The 19,106-nt window shown below is 37.2% G+C and overlaps 2 protein-coding genes across 2 annotated transcripts in view; both read left to right on the plus strand.

The window, feature by feature from the left end:
• The first annotated feature begins 351 nt into the window (after positions 1-351).
• On the plus strand, positions 352-5,468 carry exosc2 (exosome component 2). The gene is made up of 9 exons (XM_087792679.1): positions 352-489; positions 2,533-2,634; positions 2,703-2,748; positions 2,818-2,907; positions 4,380-4,445; positions 4,531-4,599; positions 4,738-4,914; positions 4,979-5,107; positions 5,278-5,468. The coding sequence occupies exons 1-9, from the start codon at positions 368-370 to the stop codon at positions 5,356-5,358; spliced, it is 882 nt and encodes a 293-aa protein (XP_087648805.1). The 5' UTR covers positions 352-367; the 3' UTR covers positions 5,359-5,468.
• Positions 5,469-6,304: 836 nt separating this feature from the next.
• Positions 6,305-19,106, plus strand: part of abl1 (ABL proto-oncogene 1, non-receptor tyrosine kinase) — a 36,958-nt gene continuing 24,156 nt past the window's right edge. The window contains exons 1-2 of the mRNA XM_087792232.1: positions 6,305-6,769; positions 7,968-8,355. Coding sequence (XP_087648358.1) covers positions 8,229-8,355 — 127 coding nt within the window. The 5' untranslated portion in view covers positions 6,305-6,769; positions 7,968-8,228. The remainder of the gene's footprint in view (positions 6,770-7,967; positions 8,356-19,106) is intronic.

Raw genomic sequence — 19,106 nt, forward strand, 5'->3', positions numbered from 1 at the left:
ATTAACCTTTCATTTATTATGCACAATTCTATGTTTAATGTTAGTTTTCTAATCATCAAAATAATAATTGAAAAACAAATGTCCTTGATGACCGTTTGCATTTGTGAGATGTGTTACCAAATTAACACATCCATTCTATTCTCGTCTATTCTATTTTATGAGTGAAATAATTATACAAATCACAGTATAAATACTGTATATAAACGTAAGCGCTTCATAAATAAAGCTTACTTACTCTCTTATAATCTTCCCCAAAAGTAATTAGAAATTATATTAACCAACTCCTGTAGATGGCGCTGTAAAGGGTTGGTCATAGAACAGAAGACGAAGAAGAAAGCAGGAAGAGTCGCTCAGGTAGAGAAGCAGCATGGCCGTTGACATGAGACTCCCGATCAATCGCAAACCAGTTTCAATTTTAGATCCAGGTTCTAAAAGAAGAGACTTGGTGGTGCCCGGGGACGTGATCACTACAGACAGTGGTTTCATGAGGTCAGTTTGGTCAGCTTTTGAATCTGTTTTGACTAGAGCTCGATGAAACTCCCCGGGAAACACTACAGTGCAGAACTGCAGTAAAGCTACCCGACCCTATGACATTTAACTTGTGTATTTGGTGTGAGTTGTATGTTCAATTACATAAATTATGATGTGAACTCATCTTTCCCCTTTTAACAGCATTAAAAAAGAAAAATGGCAAACCTCTAAAAATGAACTATATAGTGTTCAAGATAAAGATTTAATCTGTCATATGAATGAATTCGGAAACATTTTACTGTAGTTTTTTGGATTTAACCTCTTGTTTTATTCGTTTCAATACTTTATAAAGGCACGTCAACTTTAAACAGCAATAAAATAAAAAATGTGCAAAACTATATATTATTAACTTTAGACTTTACCGCCATACTACAAAATGTTTAACCTAAATATTCTTACATTTACATCATATATAGATTTGTAACCCATAGCCCTACTGTACGTAGCCTTTATTCTCACTCTACTTTTAGTTTCAGTGTTCACAGATCCTCCTCTGCAGCCAAGTTTTCCTACCCGATACCCCCACTGGTCTTTAATCCCCCTCTCACTTGTGTTACTACAGAAAGAAGTATATCAACCAATATATGAATTTAGTTGTCATCACACCCACACATCATCCTTTCACACAACATACTAATAAAGGGATCACCACAATGATAACATACTGTAGAATTACAAAGTTGGCATTATTCAAATAAACAGTTTAATGTAAATAAAAGAAGCACACTCAGTATGATCATATATTAGAACAAACAAATTATGTAAACAAATAGAAGAAACTAGTCTGAATCTCATTCACAAAAGGTGCGCCTGCATAGAAGACCCTTAGGGCAGTGATTCCCAACCAAGTGGGGTATTGCAAGTGGGCCGCAAAATCGTTTCCAAAATGGTATAATTTTTTTGTGGGAGGGTGGCTGTAAATATATATTAAAATAAAAATACACATTTAAGTATTATAACTCGTTAACTTTGGAAGGATATGAAACATTTTCAAATATTCTTTTAATTATATTGTTTTTCCTTCGAGTATTATACATGTGACAAGGAAATGAGAATGCATGATAAGGCCTTCGTATTTATGGGGTTGGAGGTGGGCCGCAAAGGTTTTTGAGACTTAAAAGTGGGCCCTGAGTTGAACATGTCTTTACAATGTATTGAAATGACTACAACATTCATAACATGATAAAATCAAAAGACTACTGGAAAATGTTTCCTAATTGATCTATATGATCGATAAAACCTTCATCTTTAAAAATATATAGTTACTTTTTACTGGGGTTTGCACATTTTTATTTCATTGTCATTTAAGTTGAGATGTGTTTACAAGGTTTTCAATAAAGAATCAACATACATAACATGAACATTTATTGAATCAATAATAATAATAATAATAAAGATGTTTAACAAATCATTTCACTAAATTCTACATTTAGTGCTTATTGATTAAACATGAGAAAAAAACAACGTTTTGATTCAATTGAAACCTGAATAAAGGATTAATTATATTACTCGTTCTCGGACGTTTATTCCAAGCCGATTCATTGCTACCGTGATGTTCTGCCATTACACGCACTCAAAATAATGCTTCGGCTGGCTTGACCGTGATCGCTGAAGCGTCGGATATCTTAACTGCAGCATTGAAGTTGTGTCCTGTACATTTTTTTTGGAACCTTGGGGGTGTCTTCATACTATCAGTTATAACATTGTTTGAAAAATAAACGCTTTTATATTTGTAAAATTAATTTCCTCGCAGAAATGAAAACTTTAGCTGCTATATAACGTTCAAGAACGAAAAATTTGTTTTGTCTTTTCATTTTCCAAAAAAGATTGTTTTAGTTTATAACTTGCATACAAATGCTACTGACTGAAAAAAGTAAAAACATTTCTTAAATATATAGGTGGATTGAATGTATTGTGCACATGAAAGTAAGTGTAAACGTATTCACCCACATGAACAAAACAGAGTGATGAAATTCTTTTTTTACACGTTTTATATTTCAGGGGGCATGGAACCTATGTTGATGATGAGAAACTCACTGCTTCAGTTGCTGGTGAGGTGCAGCGAGTAGACAAGCTCATCTGTGTCAGACCACTGAAGACCAGGCAAGCATTATACTTAAGTCATTATTCTGCATTAATGCTGTACTTACTTTTGGTTTAATGAATTGCAGGTTCAATGGTGAAGTTGGGGACGTGGTTGTTGGTCGAATCACAGAGGTACACTCTTATTTTATTATGCGCTATCATGCCATGTCCTCTTCAATAAGTTTGGATTTATTCCAACAGGTTCAACAGAAACGTTGGAAGGTGGAGACAAATTCTAGACTGGACTCGGTACTCTTACTGTCTTCTGTGAATCTTCCTGGAGGAGAGCTGGTAGGAATGATACTGAACTTAATATTGAACCTTCTCCCTTTAGTTCAAAGTATGCTTAATTTGCCTTCATCTAAAAATGGCTAAATAACTACAGTATCTTAACAATTACAAACCAAAAACTTTTACTGTAAGGTGAATTATTTATTATTATTAATAAATAAAATAATTTTATATTTAATTGCTATTGCTATATTTATAAAAATTATCGCAATTCGATTATTTTCAATAATCATCTGGAGCTGCACACACCAATCCAAGCACTTTTCCTTTCTAGATCGAAATCAACATGGAATTTAGAGCAGAATTGTTCATCCCTTTCCATGCCTTTATTTAAATGCATCAATCATATTTAAATGAACCAGAACCAGGGATTTGGATCCGTCTGATCATAAAAGAAACAAGATAAAAACATGAATTTAAACTGGATTAAAAGTTTGTATTCATTAATTTCAAACATTTTTGACATGAATCACACATTGTTGTAAATGAGTCAGATGTGCTCCGGTGTAATTGTTTATATGTATGTTTTACATAAAGGGCTATTAACACAAATACTTTAGCTACAGAGAGGATCACTTGTTTGAATCGTCTTAAGATAAAGATTAATGAGAATAAAATTGTAAATCAGTAACTTGGAGCGCTGAGTATTGATGACGATGTGAAGATGGTCTGATCGTCTCTGAGCTTCATTAGAATCTGTGGCTCACCTGCACAACATGGGCATATTCTTGTCATATTTATAGAATAAAACTGTTTTGTTTACAAATAGTCATCATGTCATGGTGTATTTATGTTAGTGTGATTTTCAAGGAGCGTGCTTCGATCATGTGATCACTTAAGGGAAAACAGCTTTTTCTGAGCCTTAATTTGCACCTTTAGATAGATGTAACTGACGTGATGTTGTTTCACAAGAACGTCTGTGACTTATGGAGAACACTTGAAGCGCTCGGACGCGGATCATCTTGTCTTAATAAATAAAGATCATCAGTGTTGTGAATGGGAAATATATTATAATAATATATAAGTTATTATTTAATATCATGCAAACGCGTGTTTGTGATAATTATTGATCATTAATTTGTTTCTGATAATAACTTCTAAACATGACTAGTGAGTGCTGACATGGATCCGGGCAGTAAATATGTGCATACGTCACCCTTTAAACTTGTCAGGAAGTCCTTTATTCCTTTTTGATACATATGAACTTTGAGTACATTTGGGGAATCCAGATCGCCAAAACCTTTTTTTATTTTTTCGTCCGAAAATATTATTTTAATTTGTAAATTGACCACATGCACTTTACCTTACACAGATTTAATGAAAGTCAACTGTATTTAAGCAGGCACTGCTTGGGCTTTCTTGTGAGTCCTGTTGATTTAATATAACTGCTGTGGCCATTTTTGGTTTTAGTGCCAGGATTCTTTTGTTCATTTAAAGTGTTTTTGTGTTTACTATGTTTTCTTCTTTCTCAGAGAAGAAGATCAGCTGAGGATGAACTCACCATGAGAGAATACCTTCAGGAGGGCGACCTCATCAGTGTAATCTACTTGACATTCATCATTTCTTCAGTTTCTTGTGTTGTCTTTTTTATTTTAAATCTTGTTTCTTTGCTGATTTCTTTAGGCAGAGGTGCAATCTGTTTACTCAGATGGAGCTTTGTCACTTCACACCAGGAGTTTGAAGTATGGAAAAGTAAGTTTTAAAAACATTCACTTGAGTATCGGTGAAATAAGGTCCATCAGATAATGCTGAATTTTGCATTTAATACAGCTAAATTGTCGATGCAGGGAAAACTGTAACACATTTTCTCATCATTTTTATTCTCATCAGCTGGGCCAAGGAGTGCTGGTTCAGCTGTCTCCATCACTTGTCAAAAGGCAAAAGACTCATTTCCACAACCTTCCCTGTGGTGCATCCATTATCCTGGGTAACAACGGCTATGTTTGGCTGTACCCTACTCCTGGGCAGCAGGAGGAAGAAGCTGGGGGCTTCTACACCAGTCTAGAAGTATGAATGAAGAGTGTGGTTGTTAATGCATGAGTTTATTCACATCTCCTTGTTGTCCTCTCAGCCTGTGAATCTGTCTGACCGAGAAGTTATTTCACGGTTGAGAAACTGTCTACTGGCTTTGGCTGCGCACAAGATTTTTCTTTATGACACCAGTGTCCTCTACTGCTACGAGTCATCTCTTCAACACCAGGTAGGAGACGATTGGGTAACCTAATGATGGTTGCCGTAGATCTTTGACACCATCCACTGTCTTTATTGTAATACTACACAACTTGACTAAAAGGTTTTGTTGAATAGCTTTTAAAATAAAATGGTCTTGCAGTTACAAATTTGTTTGCTGACGTTTTGTGAATCCTGCAGGTCAAGGACATCTTAAAACCTGAGATAATGGAAGAGATTGTGATGCTGACCCAACAGAAGCTACTGGAACACGAAAGCTAATCACTTCCGAGATGTGACTCAATTATGGTGGAAATGTTCTGAAAATAAATATATTTTCTGTTTTGTATCACATTTTTATTTGTATAAAAACATAAATCCAATTAATGAAATACCCAGATGTTGGTTTATTTTCTGTTTGCATGTCAGATGTTATGCTTAAAATATAGGTATTCATTTCATATGCTGATCTCTTGGTGTACATTCCTAAAATACTGCAGCTCCTGTAGTGCCTGATCAAGGGTTGCATATCAAGTCATTCCACAAATCAACGTTGATGGAAAAGAGCAGCACAGCTGCAGAAAGTAGGATGAAACCTTTATGGTTTTGCTTATGAATAAAAATGTAAGAAGCTTGTATTCCTCTGGCGTCTCCTAAGACTTGTTAAGGAGCTTTGTCCTGCAACAAATATTAAGAGAATTCCCTTTTAAAGGAAGAAAATGGAAAAAGTACTCTTGGCAATTGTCACTTTAATCGTTGTTCCTGAAAACATGTTTGGAACAGGATTTAGACATGTTAGTCTCCAACTCATTAGCCATTGGGAATAAAATGATTTATCCTTTATTAAAAATGTTCAGATAAGTTAAGGGAATTTCCCTTTTATTGTAAGAAAAAAAAGAATGCGCATAGGATTGAAGGTAAGCGTCATCTCATCGATGCAACAATCCTGCTGGTGAACCATCAGAGTTGTAATAATGTAAACTTCCAAACATGGACGGACAGCTGCTGTCATGAAGGATGACTACAGTTTGGTAACATTGCCGCAGCTGTGAAATATCACTGAGGAATAGTTGACATTTTAAAGTCACGTTGACACAAAACTAGCAGTCATGTTAAAAACTATTGAAACAACAACTAGCCCGGCGACGACCCGTCTCTCGGATGTACTAGCCCACGCACGTAAGTGACGTCACACGTCGTCCCACCCACATATTTGTGTAAACCACCTTGCGTATGGAAGTATGGCTACCCCAGCGACACCGCCGCCTCTTGACCAAAGTTTATGGATCAGAGTTTCACCTGGGAGCGAGTAGGAAGTGTTGGAGTCAAGCCCAGCCACATGGAGCCCTCGGAGGGGTAGAGTTATGGGACATGCTGCAGGAAGTTTGCTAAAGTCAGCGTTTGACTTGAGTTTCCTCGGTGTCTCGTCACCTCCTGGATGAAGCGAGTTCTGGTACCACAGAGGAGACACTCCGAGAGGGAAAGCGTGGACGCGGAAGTGTGAATCGCCGACTTTTCCCTGGATAAAAGTGCTGAGACCCAGAAAAGCATTGGATTTTGTCATGTAACGGCGACTTTGGAGCACTTGATAAAGTGTTGACCGCTCGCTGGGCGCTAACAGCAGTTAGCTTCATGGCTACTCTCAACACAAGCTGGAGGTGTAGAGCAAAACTAAACAACTGTCTTTGACTGTGTAAGTTCTCTTTGTTGTTTGTTTCTGTTTGTTCAAATGTATTGGTATTTAATGAGCAGAGTTTGTCATTTACAGACTGTGAAAGTGGTCAGAAAGTAAAAGTTGGAAGTTTTAAACAACAATTCGTTGAACACATATCAATAATACTATGTGTTGTGCGCCGCTTACACATGTCCAGTCATGTTTGTTTTGGTTTCTTGATCAATTCTTACTGTTTAAAGAGGCAAAACTATCAGCTTTTTACAGCCCTGTATCATTTAAAACATGTTCCATACTTAAGAATACACTTGCGGTAAAACTCAAGGACAGAAGGCAACTTCTAGCCTGTTAACTGCATTTATTTTGTGGCCAGCAAAAGCCAAACATAAAAACAATAGTTGGAGAGAAAGAAAAAAAGAGACGATAAATGTCGATGACAAATAATCTACAAACGTTTTCAAAGAGACAATGATGAAAGCAGATCTGTTTGATCGACTTTAATCTCGAGCTTTTAAAATACAAATTTAATTATTGAAACCCCTTTAATTGTGTTTTCCTCAGTGTTTACCTTGCATCTCATGAGCTCTTTAATCTCCACCATGTAGGTTTAAAGCAGTGTCTGTGTAACAAAGATTTATAATTAAAGTTCATAATTGTAATTGATATTATAATTTATCACTTAATACTAATATATTTCAGACCATGGTTTCAATCACCAAAAGTTCCAAAATTAAAAAAAGAGAATATGTAATCTCCTCTAGCCATACTTTTCATTATGCTTCCTTTAAAAATCAAAAACACTGATCTGTATTTGGTTTTGAAATGTGTACTTCAATTATGATCCCTCACCACCAACAGTGAATCATTACCTAAAACATAAGCGATATTATTCTTGAAGCACAAATATAATCTCTTACCCATCTTCTGGTAAATCATAATGAAAAATTCATGAAGAAGATCAATTTTTAGAGGGATTTTAGAGGAATTGGCTTGGTTAGTGTGGAGTTACCAGGACTGCACACAAATGTCAACCAGACTAGCACGGCTAGTGTTATATGGCAAGACTGAAAACCTTTGAAGAGTGTGATATTGATTATAAACCTTATGTTTCCGGAAAAAACATGTTTGATTAAGTGTTATATACATTCATTTCACACATTTCAAATCAATGTATCTCTTACTTTTTCATATGTTATGATCTTCTTCTTCTCTTCTTTAGGTTTGTGTGAAATGTCACTTTTGACATTCCAACCCATCAGCTTCCATTAATGCATGATCAAAAAAGACGCACAGGACTGATCTGGATTTCTAGTGTCGACCTGGGTCGCGTGTATTCCAGGAGAAAACATCTTGATCCTGACAAGGTTGCTCTGAATTCCCGAACCAACTCCGCATCTGCCTTGTTGCCAACAACACAACTGTGAGTCCAACTGTGTGTCCAGCTTGGGGAGTCCCGGCTGCGGCCTGGGACCCTGCCCTTATGGGGCAGCAGCCGGGGAAGTTTTCAGGGGACCAGAGGAGACCCAGTCTGCCAGCCTTTATTAAGAGTGGGAAGAGAGAGTCAACACGCCATGGGAGTCAGCCCTGCAATGTTTTTGCCGTACACGGTAAGAAGAAATGACGTTGATGAAGTATGATGTTAGTAAAAAGTTTGAAAGCGGACCTCATTTGACATTTTGCCATGCGGCTAAATGTTGGGTTCGATTTGGCCAGCATGTCTCCTGAGTATAATTTTCTAAATGACCATTCTGAAATATTCGACCAATTTGCTGACACAAATTAGTATCTGGTACTGTGGCTAAATAGAACCGCATTAAACATGACATTGCTATTTGGTTCGATTACCATTTTTATATTTATATTTACAGTACTGTGCAAAAGTTTAAGGCAGGTGTGGGGAAAAATGCTGTTAACTAAGAAGGCTTTCAAAAATATAAATCTTTTATTTTTTTATCAATTTACAAAATGCAAAGTGAGCGAACAAAAGAGAATCTAAATCAAATCAATTTGTGTTGTTACTACCCTTTGCCTAAGTCAGGGGTTTTGTAGGATTATAGTGTGTACGTGTATGATCAACTAATTATACCAAACCGTTTCTAATGATCATCAATTTCACAAGTAGGTTGAAACACAGTCATTAAGTTAAAAATATACAGCTGTGTAGGAGCTTAAAACTGGGTGAGGAACAGCCAAACTCTGCTGCCAAGCTGAGGTTGTGGAAGACAGTTTCATGTCACAGGTCACACACCATGACTGAGCACAGCAACAAGACACACGCCATCACCTCAGAACTGGCAGAAACCAGTGGGACCCAGGTACACCCATCTACTGTCTGGAGAAGTCTGGCCAGAAGTGGTCTTCATGGTAGAGTTGCAGCCAAAAACCCACTACTCTGACATGGAAACAAGGCCAAGCGACTCAACAATGCATGAAAGCATAGGAACTGGGGTGAAGAAAATGGCAGCAGGTGCTTTGGACTGATGAATCAAATATTGAAATATTTGGCTGTAGCAGAAGGCAGTTTGTTCACAGGCAACCGTGAAACATGGTGGAGGTTCCTTGCAAGTTTGGGACTGAATTTCTGTAAATGGAGTTGGAGATTTGTGCTGTGTCTCAAATCGCATACTAGCGTACTAAAAGTTAGTATTTTTAGTGCGTTAGTGCGTCTCAATTCTTAGTATGCGAAATTTAGTGCGCCATGCACACTAAATTGGCGTACTAACACGCCCACAAAACTGAGCATGGACACTAAACACACTAAACAGCCGCCATCTTAGTGACGTTTTAAACGGAAGTTACGTCATATATAAATGCATATATATGCATATACTTACAGGTGCATTTTCCGCAGCAGTAGGAGGATAAACATGTCTTCGCTGCTGATACCAGCTTAAATATCTCGCGATTATTTAGATTCTCATATTTTTTCTTTATTTCTTTTTCCAAAGTTGCAATACGTGCTGCCAGCAGGTGTCGGCGATAGCGTTCAAACAGCTGGTTGAAACATTGTTAAATAGAAGTAGAAGAAGAAGCTGTCATGTGATCTCCGGTTAGTGTGTAGCAGCAGTGTTTGATTTGAGACGTACTATCTGAGAATTTGCGTACTAGTTAGTATGTACACTAAACTGATGCATACTAACTTCTAGCATACTAAGAGTAGTAATGCGACAGCATAGGTCAGAATTAATGGTTTCCTCAATGAGAATGAGAAATACAGGCAGATACTAAACCATCATGCAATACCGTCAGGGATGATTGGCCCAAAATGTATTCTGCAGCAGGACAACGACCCCAAGCATACAGCCAATGTCAGTAAGAAATATCTTCAGCCTAAAGAAGTAGTAGTCCTGGATTTGATGGTATGGACCCCACAGAGCTCTGATCTCAACATCATGGAGTCTATCTGGGATTACATGAAGAGACGGAAGGATTTGAGAAAGCCTAAATTTACAGTATATCTGTTGCTAGTTCTCCAAGATGTTTGGAACAACCTTGATTCACATTTGTCTTCTGTTCATTCACTGCATTTTGTTAATTGATGAAAATAAACTATTAACACTTCCTTTTTTAAAGCATTCTTAGTTTACAGCATTTTTTCCACACTTGCCTAAAACTTTTGCACAGTACTGTATGTGTGTGTGTATATATATATATATATTAGAAAGCATTATTGATAATATTGGGACCTTCTCACCATAGCAGACCTGGGCTTTCTGTGGTCCCAAATGTAAAAACAAAACAGGATGACATATATTAGGGTTCAATTAAGGTAAATGTATGGTATGTATCATAATATGTTATCATGCATTTTCTATTTCATCTTGGAGTTTTAAGTGAACCTGGGTTTTAAATTGTGAAATGTATATAACGGCTGAATGATTATTGAAATTAATATTATTGCTATTTTCCGAAATATTGCGATTATTTATGCGATTATTATTTCAATGTCCTTTTTTATGCATTTTTATTCTAATACAATAAACGATTACCTTTGCAGCAAAAATTTGTTTGGCTGATCGTTAAGATAAAGTTATTAAGACATTTTTATGATGAAGGAAAATTAATCATGCATTGAAAAAAAGGAGAAGGTTAATTTAGTTACTTTAATTCCAGAGACGAGAGCAGCGCACACACAGACATGTCGGCAGACACACCTCTTGATTTAAATGTACGAACCAATGTCAGGATGAAAAGTTGTTGAAAACACTGTTTCTAACTGCTGCTCTTCAGCTTCTTCACTGATCAACGTGTTAAAGCTTCTTTCCCCCCTCTACTCGGCTGCACTCAGCGCCGCTCGCAAGTCATTTTGACGGCTTGAAAATTAAATGATTCTATTAAATAAAATCGCAACCTTTGCGAAATAATAATCGCATCTTTGAATTTCGCGATTGTATAGCAAATGCGATTAATCATTCAGCCCTAGTTTATATGTACGCTGCAGGTTTGCATGGGTATTCTCCAGTTCCCTCAACTTAATATATAAATTAGGAAATGGCAGTCAATTAACTATCACTGCATTTAAGTTTAATAAACAGTATTGCCAAAAACACAAGATCACTCTTAATTTCTATCTCTTTATCTATAACGTAGTCTGCATTCTCACATTAATTTTTACTGGGTGGGAAAATATTCATATTTTTAATTATTAAAAACTCATTAACTCATTAACTAATGTCTCCATCAGACTAAAGTATAGTTCAGTGTAGACTCAAAATATTGTTTAATGTTTCAGTGTGGCCTCACTGTTAAGTTTAGTAATCAGCCCTCATCTAAAGGCACCAAAACATTAGACCAGTCTATCACAGGACACGTTCGTTTGTTCATTCGTGTAGGGCTACACAGGCAATTGAGACATCAGCCAAGTAGTGGTATCGTCATCCAGTTTAATGAGGCCACACCATGTGGTGGTTCGAAGAGTGGTCATTCATCGATGACGTGTTCAACAGTCTGGGGTTGTCTGCAGTCACAGGATTGGTCAAAGGAGGGTTGACAAACCTCCTCAAGGTGGATTTTGACTTAGACCATTGCTTGTCCCAGAGGTCAATGATCCATCCAGGATGAGGTGGGCTTGGGGTAAGGAGTCTCCTGGCTTCGGCGGAGAAGTGTCTGCCTTTCAGTCTGTGGTGGCCATATTCGGCAGGCGGTGGAATCGGTCTTGTTGGCTCATCTGCGCTCTTGTGGGCCAGGAGCTCTGAAGGTGACAGTGGCTGATGGAAAGGCATCAGCATTAACATTTGGCATTCAGCACCACATCAATAGTGGCTGTATGGCTTCTGTGACTCCATGCAGGGGTGGCATACTCAGCGGTGGTGTATGCAAGGGTAGAGGTGTGCAAGGTAGTGAAGTTTGCCCCCCCCCCACCCCACTTAGTGCCTGCCAGTCTCTTCAGGAGGTTTACACGGGCAGCGGTTTTGTCAGCGACTTGTTGGATGTGTGGCTTAAAGGTAAGGCTACGGTCAAGTGTGACACTAAGGTATCTGGGGTTGGGGTCATGCCTGACGTTGGTGCCATTGCGTGACAAAGTTCAGCGTGGTATTGGCACATCAATTGGCCAGATGGAACACTGAGCAGTGTTTTGGGCAGGCTTAGCTTGAGGTGCCATTTGTGGAAGTATTTGTTCAATAGTGAGAGGTATTTGTCTTCTCAAACACACTGAAAGCTTTGTTACCTAATCCAATGGCTGAGTCGTCGACAGGGTAATATTGCGAGCACTCTCCTGCATGCATGTCTGTGGTGTAGATGTTAAAATGTATTGGGGCCAGGACAGAGCCTTGGGGTAGCCCGTTCCTAAGTCTCCTTGCTGTGTTGGCCGTTTGAGGTCTCCAGTACAAAGGTACGGACGGTCCTTTATAATCAGCATGATAAACTTCACAAGCTTGACTTCAGGCAAAGTCTTGCATAGGTATTCCAGGCCTTATGACTAGAATGTGTGAAGTCACCACAGAGAGTGTGTTGGTCAATGTTTCTCACAGTCTTTATCCCAGCATGGTTCAAGTGGATCCCTGCAAACTCTCAGGATGGAGAGCTTGGTGGCCTTGTTGAGCATGATGCAGAAAGCATTAAAAGCTCCATTCACATTTGTTGATGGGCCAAGTAGGCCTGTGATAATTTCCTGGCAAGTTCCGAGAATATCTGCCAGCCTTCCTGAAATTCCACATACTTTTGTTGAGGCTAGAGATCAATAGCTTGATGTCCCTGGAGATGATGATGGGCAAGTGACCAGATCTAGGGAAACTTTTTAGGACCTTTCTGTTGTAGCATCTGCTGATGTTATTGGATTGCATCCTGGATATAATGCAGTTAAAAATTGCAGCATATGCAGCTGAAATAATTGAATGTCAATCTATTCAGCTATTCAAACCTTAACAATAATAAATCAAAAGAAAAAAGTCGTCAGACAATACAAAGATTTGTTAAACACTGGTTATTTCGTATGGTGTGAGAAACTTAATGATGTCAAAAATAAATGTTTTCTCTGTGTTACTGGACTGAAATGGACAACACGTCCGTCAAACTGATACCTTTACCAAATGTGTGTTTTTGAAGCTGTGATTGACTTGGCAGAGAGGACTTTCCACTGACTCTTCTAGCATTGCGTAACAGGGAGAGAGGACAAGACTGAGAAGGTCAGAAAAACAGAACCAATGCCTTTGACGGTAAACACATTGGGTGTTATTTATAATGCGTAAGCAGAACAGATTTGTGTATATAAACGTGTTACAACTAACGGGTATAAAATCCACATCTGAATCAGAAACCTCTATTGCCAGTGTTGTAAACACAACACGGTGATGGTGAACTATCGCTGTACATCGACAATATTTCACACATTCACCGAATACACACATGTGTACGATCCAATCTGAGTGTTCCGTGTTCTTCATGAATCTTGAGTAGGTTTCTCATAGCGGAGCTTTTATGTGAAAATCTGCGCTGGGATTTACGTGCTTTTAATGAATGAGACCCAGTGAAGTATGAGAAGCATAATTATTTATGTGAAACATGATCACAAGAAAATTTACGGGATTGTGGTATTCATCAATATTTTGGAAGCTCCGATCTGTTCTATATAGTCACCAAATCTACACCTCCTTAGCATGTGTACAGTATTGTGGTAGACCAGAGCATGCAGGTTTTAAGCAGGAAGGCTCAGATCTCGATATGCAACTTTCTGGGAGAGAAGCACAGCAGGCAAGCAAGGACCTGCCCTGGGACTCCATTCTGTGTCCTGTACAAGGATAATACATGAGCTCAAACGAGCTGTGTTGGAGTAATAAATGTCTAACCTGGTTGTTTGCACAGTCATGCACCTTGTTGATCATTCATGCAGCTGAGCATTTGGAAGAACTTACTGGTCATTTTAGCAGAAAAGTAATTATCGTCATTTTGAACAGATTTTCTCACCCTTAGTCTACCAGGAACAAAGAGCAAGCTCGAATATTTCCTCAGAGGTTTATCTTTTGGAAGCTCAGCTGTTATTGTTAACCTCATCTACCCTATGCTTTTTAATGCACCGCAGACATTTTCATCACTACCAGTCCTAATGTGATGTGGTGAAAATGTTCTTGTTTTGTTGTGGTCAACGGCATTTCTGCCTAGTTTAAATTTGTTCGGATGCAGCAATCCATTGCAGTTTGTACCACAGGTCACAGAAATGCATCTAAGTGCGAACTGGAGAGGATGTTATGACAAGTCACATTTGACTACACCTCAACAAAGTAAACCCTACGTGTGTCTTAGCAAAGCAGTTTAAATCTCTACATACAGGATCCAAATTGCCATGTACATTTCAAAAGTTCTCTAATACTGTGGTTAAAATAACATCTGTCAGTTTAAATAGCACCACATTAGGGATAAGAATAATAATTTTAATGTTGACCCCCCCCCAGCTTATTGTTATACTTCTCATCTCTTCCGTACATTGCAAGCCCCTTTTGTATTCATGAATAACTGATATACTCTATTCCCAAATTATCTAACTTCAATGAAACGTGAATATTCATGCAGAGCGTCTAAAAAAAGTACAAAATTAACGTTTGCTATATAAAGTATTTTTTAAATCTTGGCATACTCTACCTTGATCCAATTAATGCTAAGTCATTGCCTGAGTCATTCAAAACATGTCCAAGTAAACCATTATTTAGTTCCGGCGATAAAACGTGTTCTAATTTGACATCATTGTTATCTCACTGAGCCGTGCTGCTCATTGCTTTTAATGTGGTGATTTAAATCAAGTGGAAACTATTCAATAATGTTTGGCTTTGTCAGGTTTCCTCTTTGAAATTTGATGGATGATTCTTCTTGAATGGAGGCTGGTGATTTTCTTTGATCAGTAAAACACAACATACTGTATGTGTAAGCAATTATAAACCAAATATTCTCAATGCCATTTTTGTATTTTTGCTTGTACAGAAATTTGAATTACCTTCCTGATGACAATATTTGGAAAGATTCATGATTGACAGTTGGATGTAGATTTAATTCAGGAATCCTACATTCCTTAAAAGTCTGGGTGAGATAACAGGGAAGCAGATTTGATAGTTTGTTGTGCATGTATCACACGTTTTCTCTGTAAACCATAGTGAGCTTTTCAATAAGTATTGTGAAAAAGGGATTTTTTTTAAATAATGCACAGTACATCAGGTTATGTTGACCAAGAAAGAAGGAAACCCTGCCCCCTGGTGGCCTAAAATAACACCGCCGTTAGTCTTGATGGGTAAGATTTTTCAATAACGTATTAATAATAATGTATACAAAAGATACAGAGCATACATAAAATAAATGCATTATTAGTGTATATAATCAGTTATTGACTCATCAAATATTTAAAAGAGAAGTGAACATGATCCTAAACATTAAGAGAATGCAGAAAACGTATTGTACAATTAAAACAATATACAAGATGAAATTGAATTAAATAAAAATTTTATTTTAAAGTCAACAGGTTTATGAATGTATTGGTTTGGTTTTTACTTTGGGGGGGGGGTCCATCTGATTGTTTTTGTATTATATATCATTTTTGTCACTCCCCATTGTGCTTACAGTCAAAGTTTACATTTTTGGGAGAACTGATTGTGTTATCTTTTAATATTTTTATCATTTAGAATTGAAATATTGGTGGTAAAAATAATTGTTACACATTGTTCCATCTGCTAAACTAAACTATGATGGAATGATTCACAAAAACGCCGATGCAAAGATCTGAGGAAAGCCTTATGAGAACTCACTAGTCAGGTCTGCTGAGGACTGACTGCTATGCTGCTTCTGAATGATGCTTGTCTTCTGCAGCAGCTGCCGGTGAAGTAAGATAATCTGTTCCTCTCTTAAACTTCCTTTTTCTGGGCTGGAACTTGTGGAATCTATACAGTCTAGACAACAAATATACTCCTCTGATCCCCGTGGGTCATGAAGATGAGTGTGTGTGTGCTGTGTGCCCATAGCCATGAAACTGGCGCCTTCTGCTCATTGAGGCCAGCTGTTGGGTGGCTGTTCTCCAGTTGCTGGTCCCTCGTCATGGTGGTTATGTCTCTGCTACAAGCACTCAGGAGTGGGTTTTCATCACTTGAGGGGCCATTACATTGTCTTTTATTTCCCGGAGACCCTAAAGCAGCACTCAACAAGTGCCTGCATAGGTCTTAGTAAACATTATATATATATTATAGGTTATAATAATAATAACAATAAACATCATATTTATATAGCGCTTTTTGGGACATGCAAAGACACTTTACACGAAGGATGAGAAAACATACACACAATTTGTTAAACGGGAAGTACAGTTAAGACAATTATTGTGTTTGTGTCTGTTTTCACACAGTTCATGGGATAGACTCATGTACAATCACACAAAATAATGGAATCTTTGCTTGTGTTGTTTGGGTGATTCCCAATGATTTTAAAGTATGCTTTATAAATTGTAAGTAATTAATAACATAATTAATTACAGCAAAGTGAACAATGATATATTACCTGAGTCCAGCTCCCGTGGTTAATGTCATGTTTTGTCATCTATCTATCCATCTTTAATCGATCTTCTGTAATAGAAAACCATTAATTGTAATTTATACAATTTGACTTGCGTGATTTTACAAGGTACTCAACTTTGGGACTCACACACGTGAAATGTATCAAAACATTAACAAAAGAAAAATGATTCTAGATTGCTAGAAATAACTCTCTCACAGTTCACTCCTTGAGGTGAGAAATAATCCTGCTGTTCAACACCTGCTGACTTTTCTCTGCACTTGTACAATCGGCAACAATTCTCATACATTTTTCCGACTGATCCAATACAAAGTGGCTCACATGACGGTTGTGTGTTTAGGTTCATTAGAATGTCACTAATGTGAACTTCGCAGAAATATTTGTTATACAACACGACTCTCTACAGTCAGTTTCTTAAATGTATGTGTGCGAGATTATTTGCTGCTGGTTGTAAAATCAAATGCAGAGAAAAGTCAGCAGGTGTAGCACAGCAGTATTATTTCTCACTTAAACTTTAGAACGATTTGTTCTTACCAATTTAATACAGTCTTAATTGTATTATTTATTTTATTTTTTTAAGAGTAAAGCACGGGATAACAAAATAACAGTAACATTAGACACAAGAAGGATGCTGATATAAATGTAAAGTATTACCAGGATACATGAATAAGATGCCGTTTTAAGTCTTTACAATTATAAATATTATTCCACTGGAGTCAGTTTCTCACCAGCCATGAATCTCACAGGACGTCACTGTACCTGCATTTCCTGCTACTGTAATCAATCAGCGCAGATTGAAGATAAAAACAAAATGTATAATGAAAATATAGAAATTCTTAGCTTTTTCCAGAAAATGTAGTGTTTTTAGAAGGTGCCATTAAATTGGTTCTGATTTTTTCAGTTTTAATTGCGTTTCAAAATTTAATTTCGAATGAACGGAAGGTACACGGACTGTCTTGGTCATTCCACTGTCAAATAACTGGGGCTCAAACTCCTTTTTTTTTCTTTTCTGGTCAACTCGTACTGCACACACATGCTTCTCTTCAATTGATGGAGTTATCATTCTGTCAGTCAAACACCTACTCAGAACTTGTCGGACTCAAATGAAGGCCCCTTGCAGTTTGGCGCATTTGCCTTTGATATTAAAATTGTCTAAACTTCTGTATTAAAACAAGTTAGCTTGTAAAATTACTTTAAATATCTATTGTACTCATCAGTATGTGTCTGCTTGTACAAAACTCTTTTAATTGAAATATTTACATTTGAAGCATCTCCTGCTAACAACAGAGCTAACGGCAGCAGCTCTGCTGCAGAGAAGAAATGAGCAGATATTTGGAGGGAAAAAGAAAAATCGCTTCACAAGATTTAACACCATTAACTTTATTAAGCATCTAGAGAAGCATCTCGGGAAAAAATATTAACAGATCGGAGAAAAAAGAAAGATGACACAAAACCAAGCAGTTAACTTTTCTGTTCTGTAGAGACAAAGGAAACTTTAAGTAGACTGTGTGAAAGTCAACAATAACAAACGTTCTTTTTAGTGTTAATGTTGACTTTTCATTGGAATCTTCCTCAAACCAACAAAGCACAGAGTTCCGTGTGTGTGACGTCAGCAGACACTCCGTTGCATTTAAATTTCACAAACTTCAGGACGATCAATGATGACACAAAAATACATTTAACAATCTAGTTTATTCCTAAAACCGTTAACTAACCAACCTTTTAAATCATGTTGATCACAGATCAAATGATGATCCAAGTTTGACCGAAAACTCATCATAATTCAATAAATCCTGCACGATGCAGTATCTGTCAATACTAATCTGATTATTGAGCGTTTCTTGCATTAAAATGGTGTTTTAAACCGTGATCATGAACCAAAGTCATCCAGACCTTTGTGCTCTAAGGTCCTTTCATGCATGCACACCTTTTGTGAATCAGATCCAGACTAGTTTATTGGATTTGTTTACATAATATTTGTTGTTATAATACGTTTTAAAAAATGTGTTTAAAATGATTAATAAAGCAGGAAAAACTCTAAGAATACTTTTATTTGACTTATTTATTCCTAAGTTTTATTACAAAAGTGTTATTATTTATTAGTTCTGGACTTTTTGTGATCACAAATCTTGACACTTGCAGGGTTTTGAACAAGTGAGAGGGGGATGAAAGACCAGTGGAGGTATCGGGGAATAATATCTTCTCTGGGTTACAAAGCTGTATATGAGTTCAAATGTAAGCATAATTGGGTTGAAAATGTTGTAGTATGGAGGCTTGTGTATTTGCAGAAATCCCTTTCAAATTGCAAAACATTTCTGACATTCTGCAATATTGCAGTACACTTAAAAAGTATTTCTACCACTGGTAAATTAAA

Source organism: Callionymus lyra, chromosome 5 (genome assembly GCF_982586985.1).
Source record: "Callionymus lyra chromosome 5, fCalLyr1.hap1.1, whole genome shotgun sequence".
In the NCBI taxonomy this organism is placed as follows: domain Eukaryota; kingdom Metazoa; phylum Chordata; class Actinopteri; order Syngnathiformes; family Callionymidae; genus Callionymus; species Callionymus lyra.

Excerpts from the sequence above, each read along its gene's own strand:
- exosc2 (XM_087792679.1), top strand. The coding sequence starts at position 368 with ATGGCCGTTGACATGAGACTCCCGATCAATCGCAAACCAGTTTCAATT. Across the intron at positions 4,446-4,530 it reads AGGAGGGCGACCTCATCAGT|GCAGAGGTGCAATCTGTTTA; the intron begins GTAATCTACTTG and ends TGATTTCTTTAG. Across the intron at positions 4,915-4,978 it reads GCTTCTACACCAGTCTAGAA|CCTGTGAATCTGTCTGACCG; the intron begins GTATGAATGAAG and ends TTGTCCTCTCAG.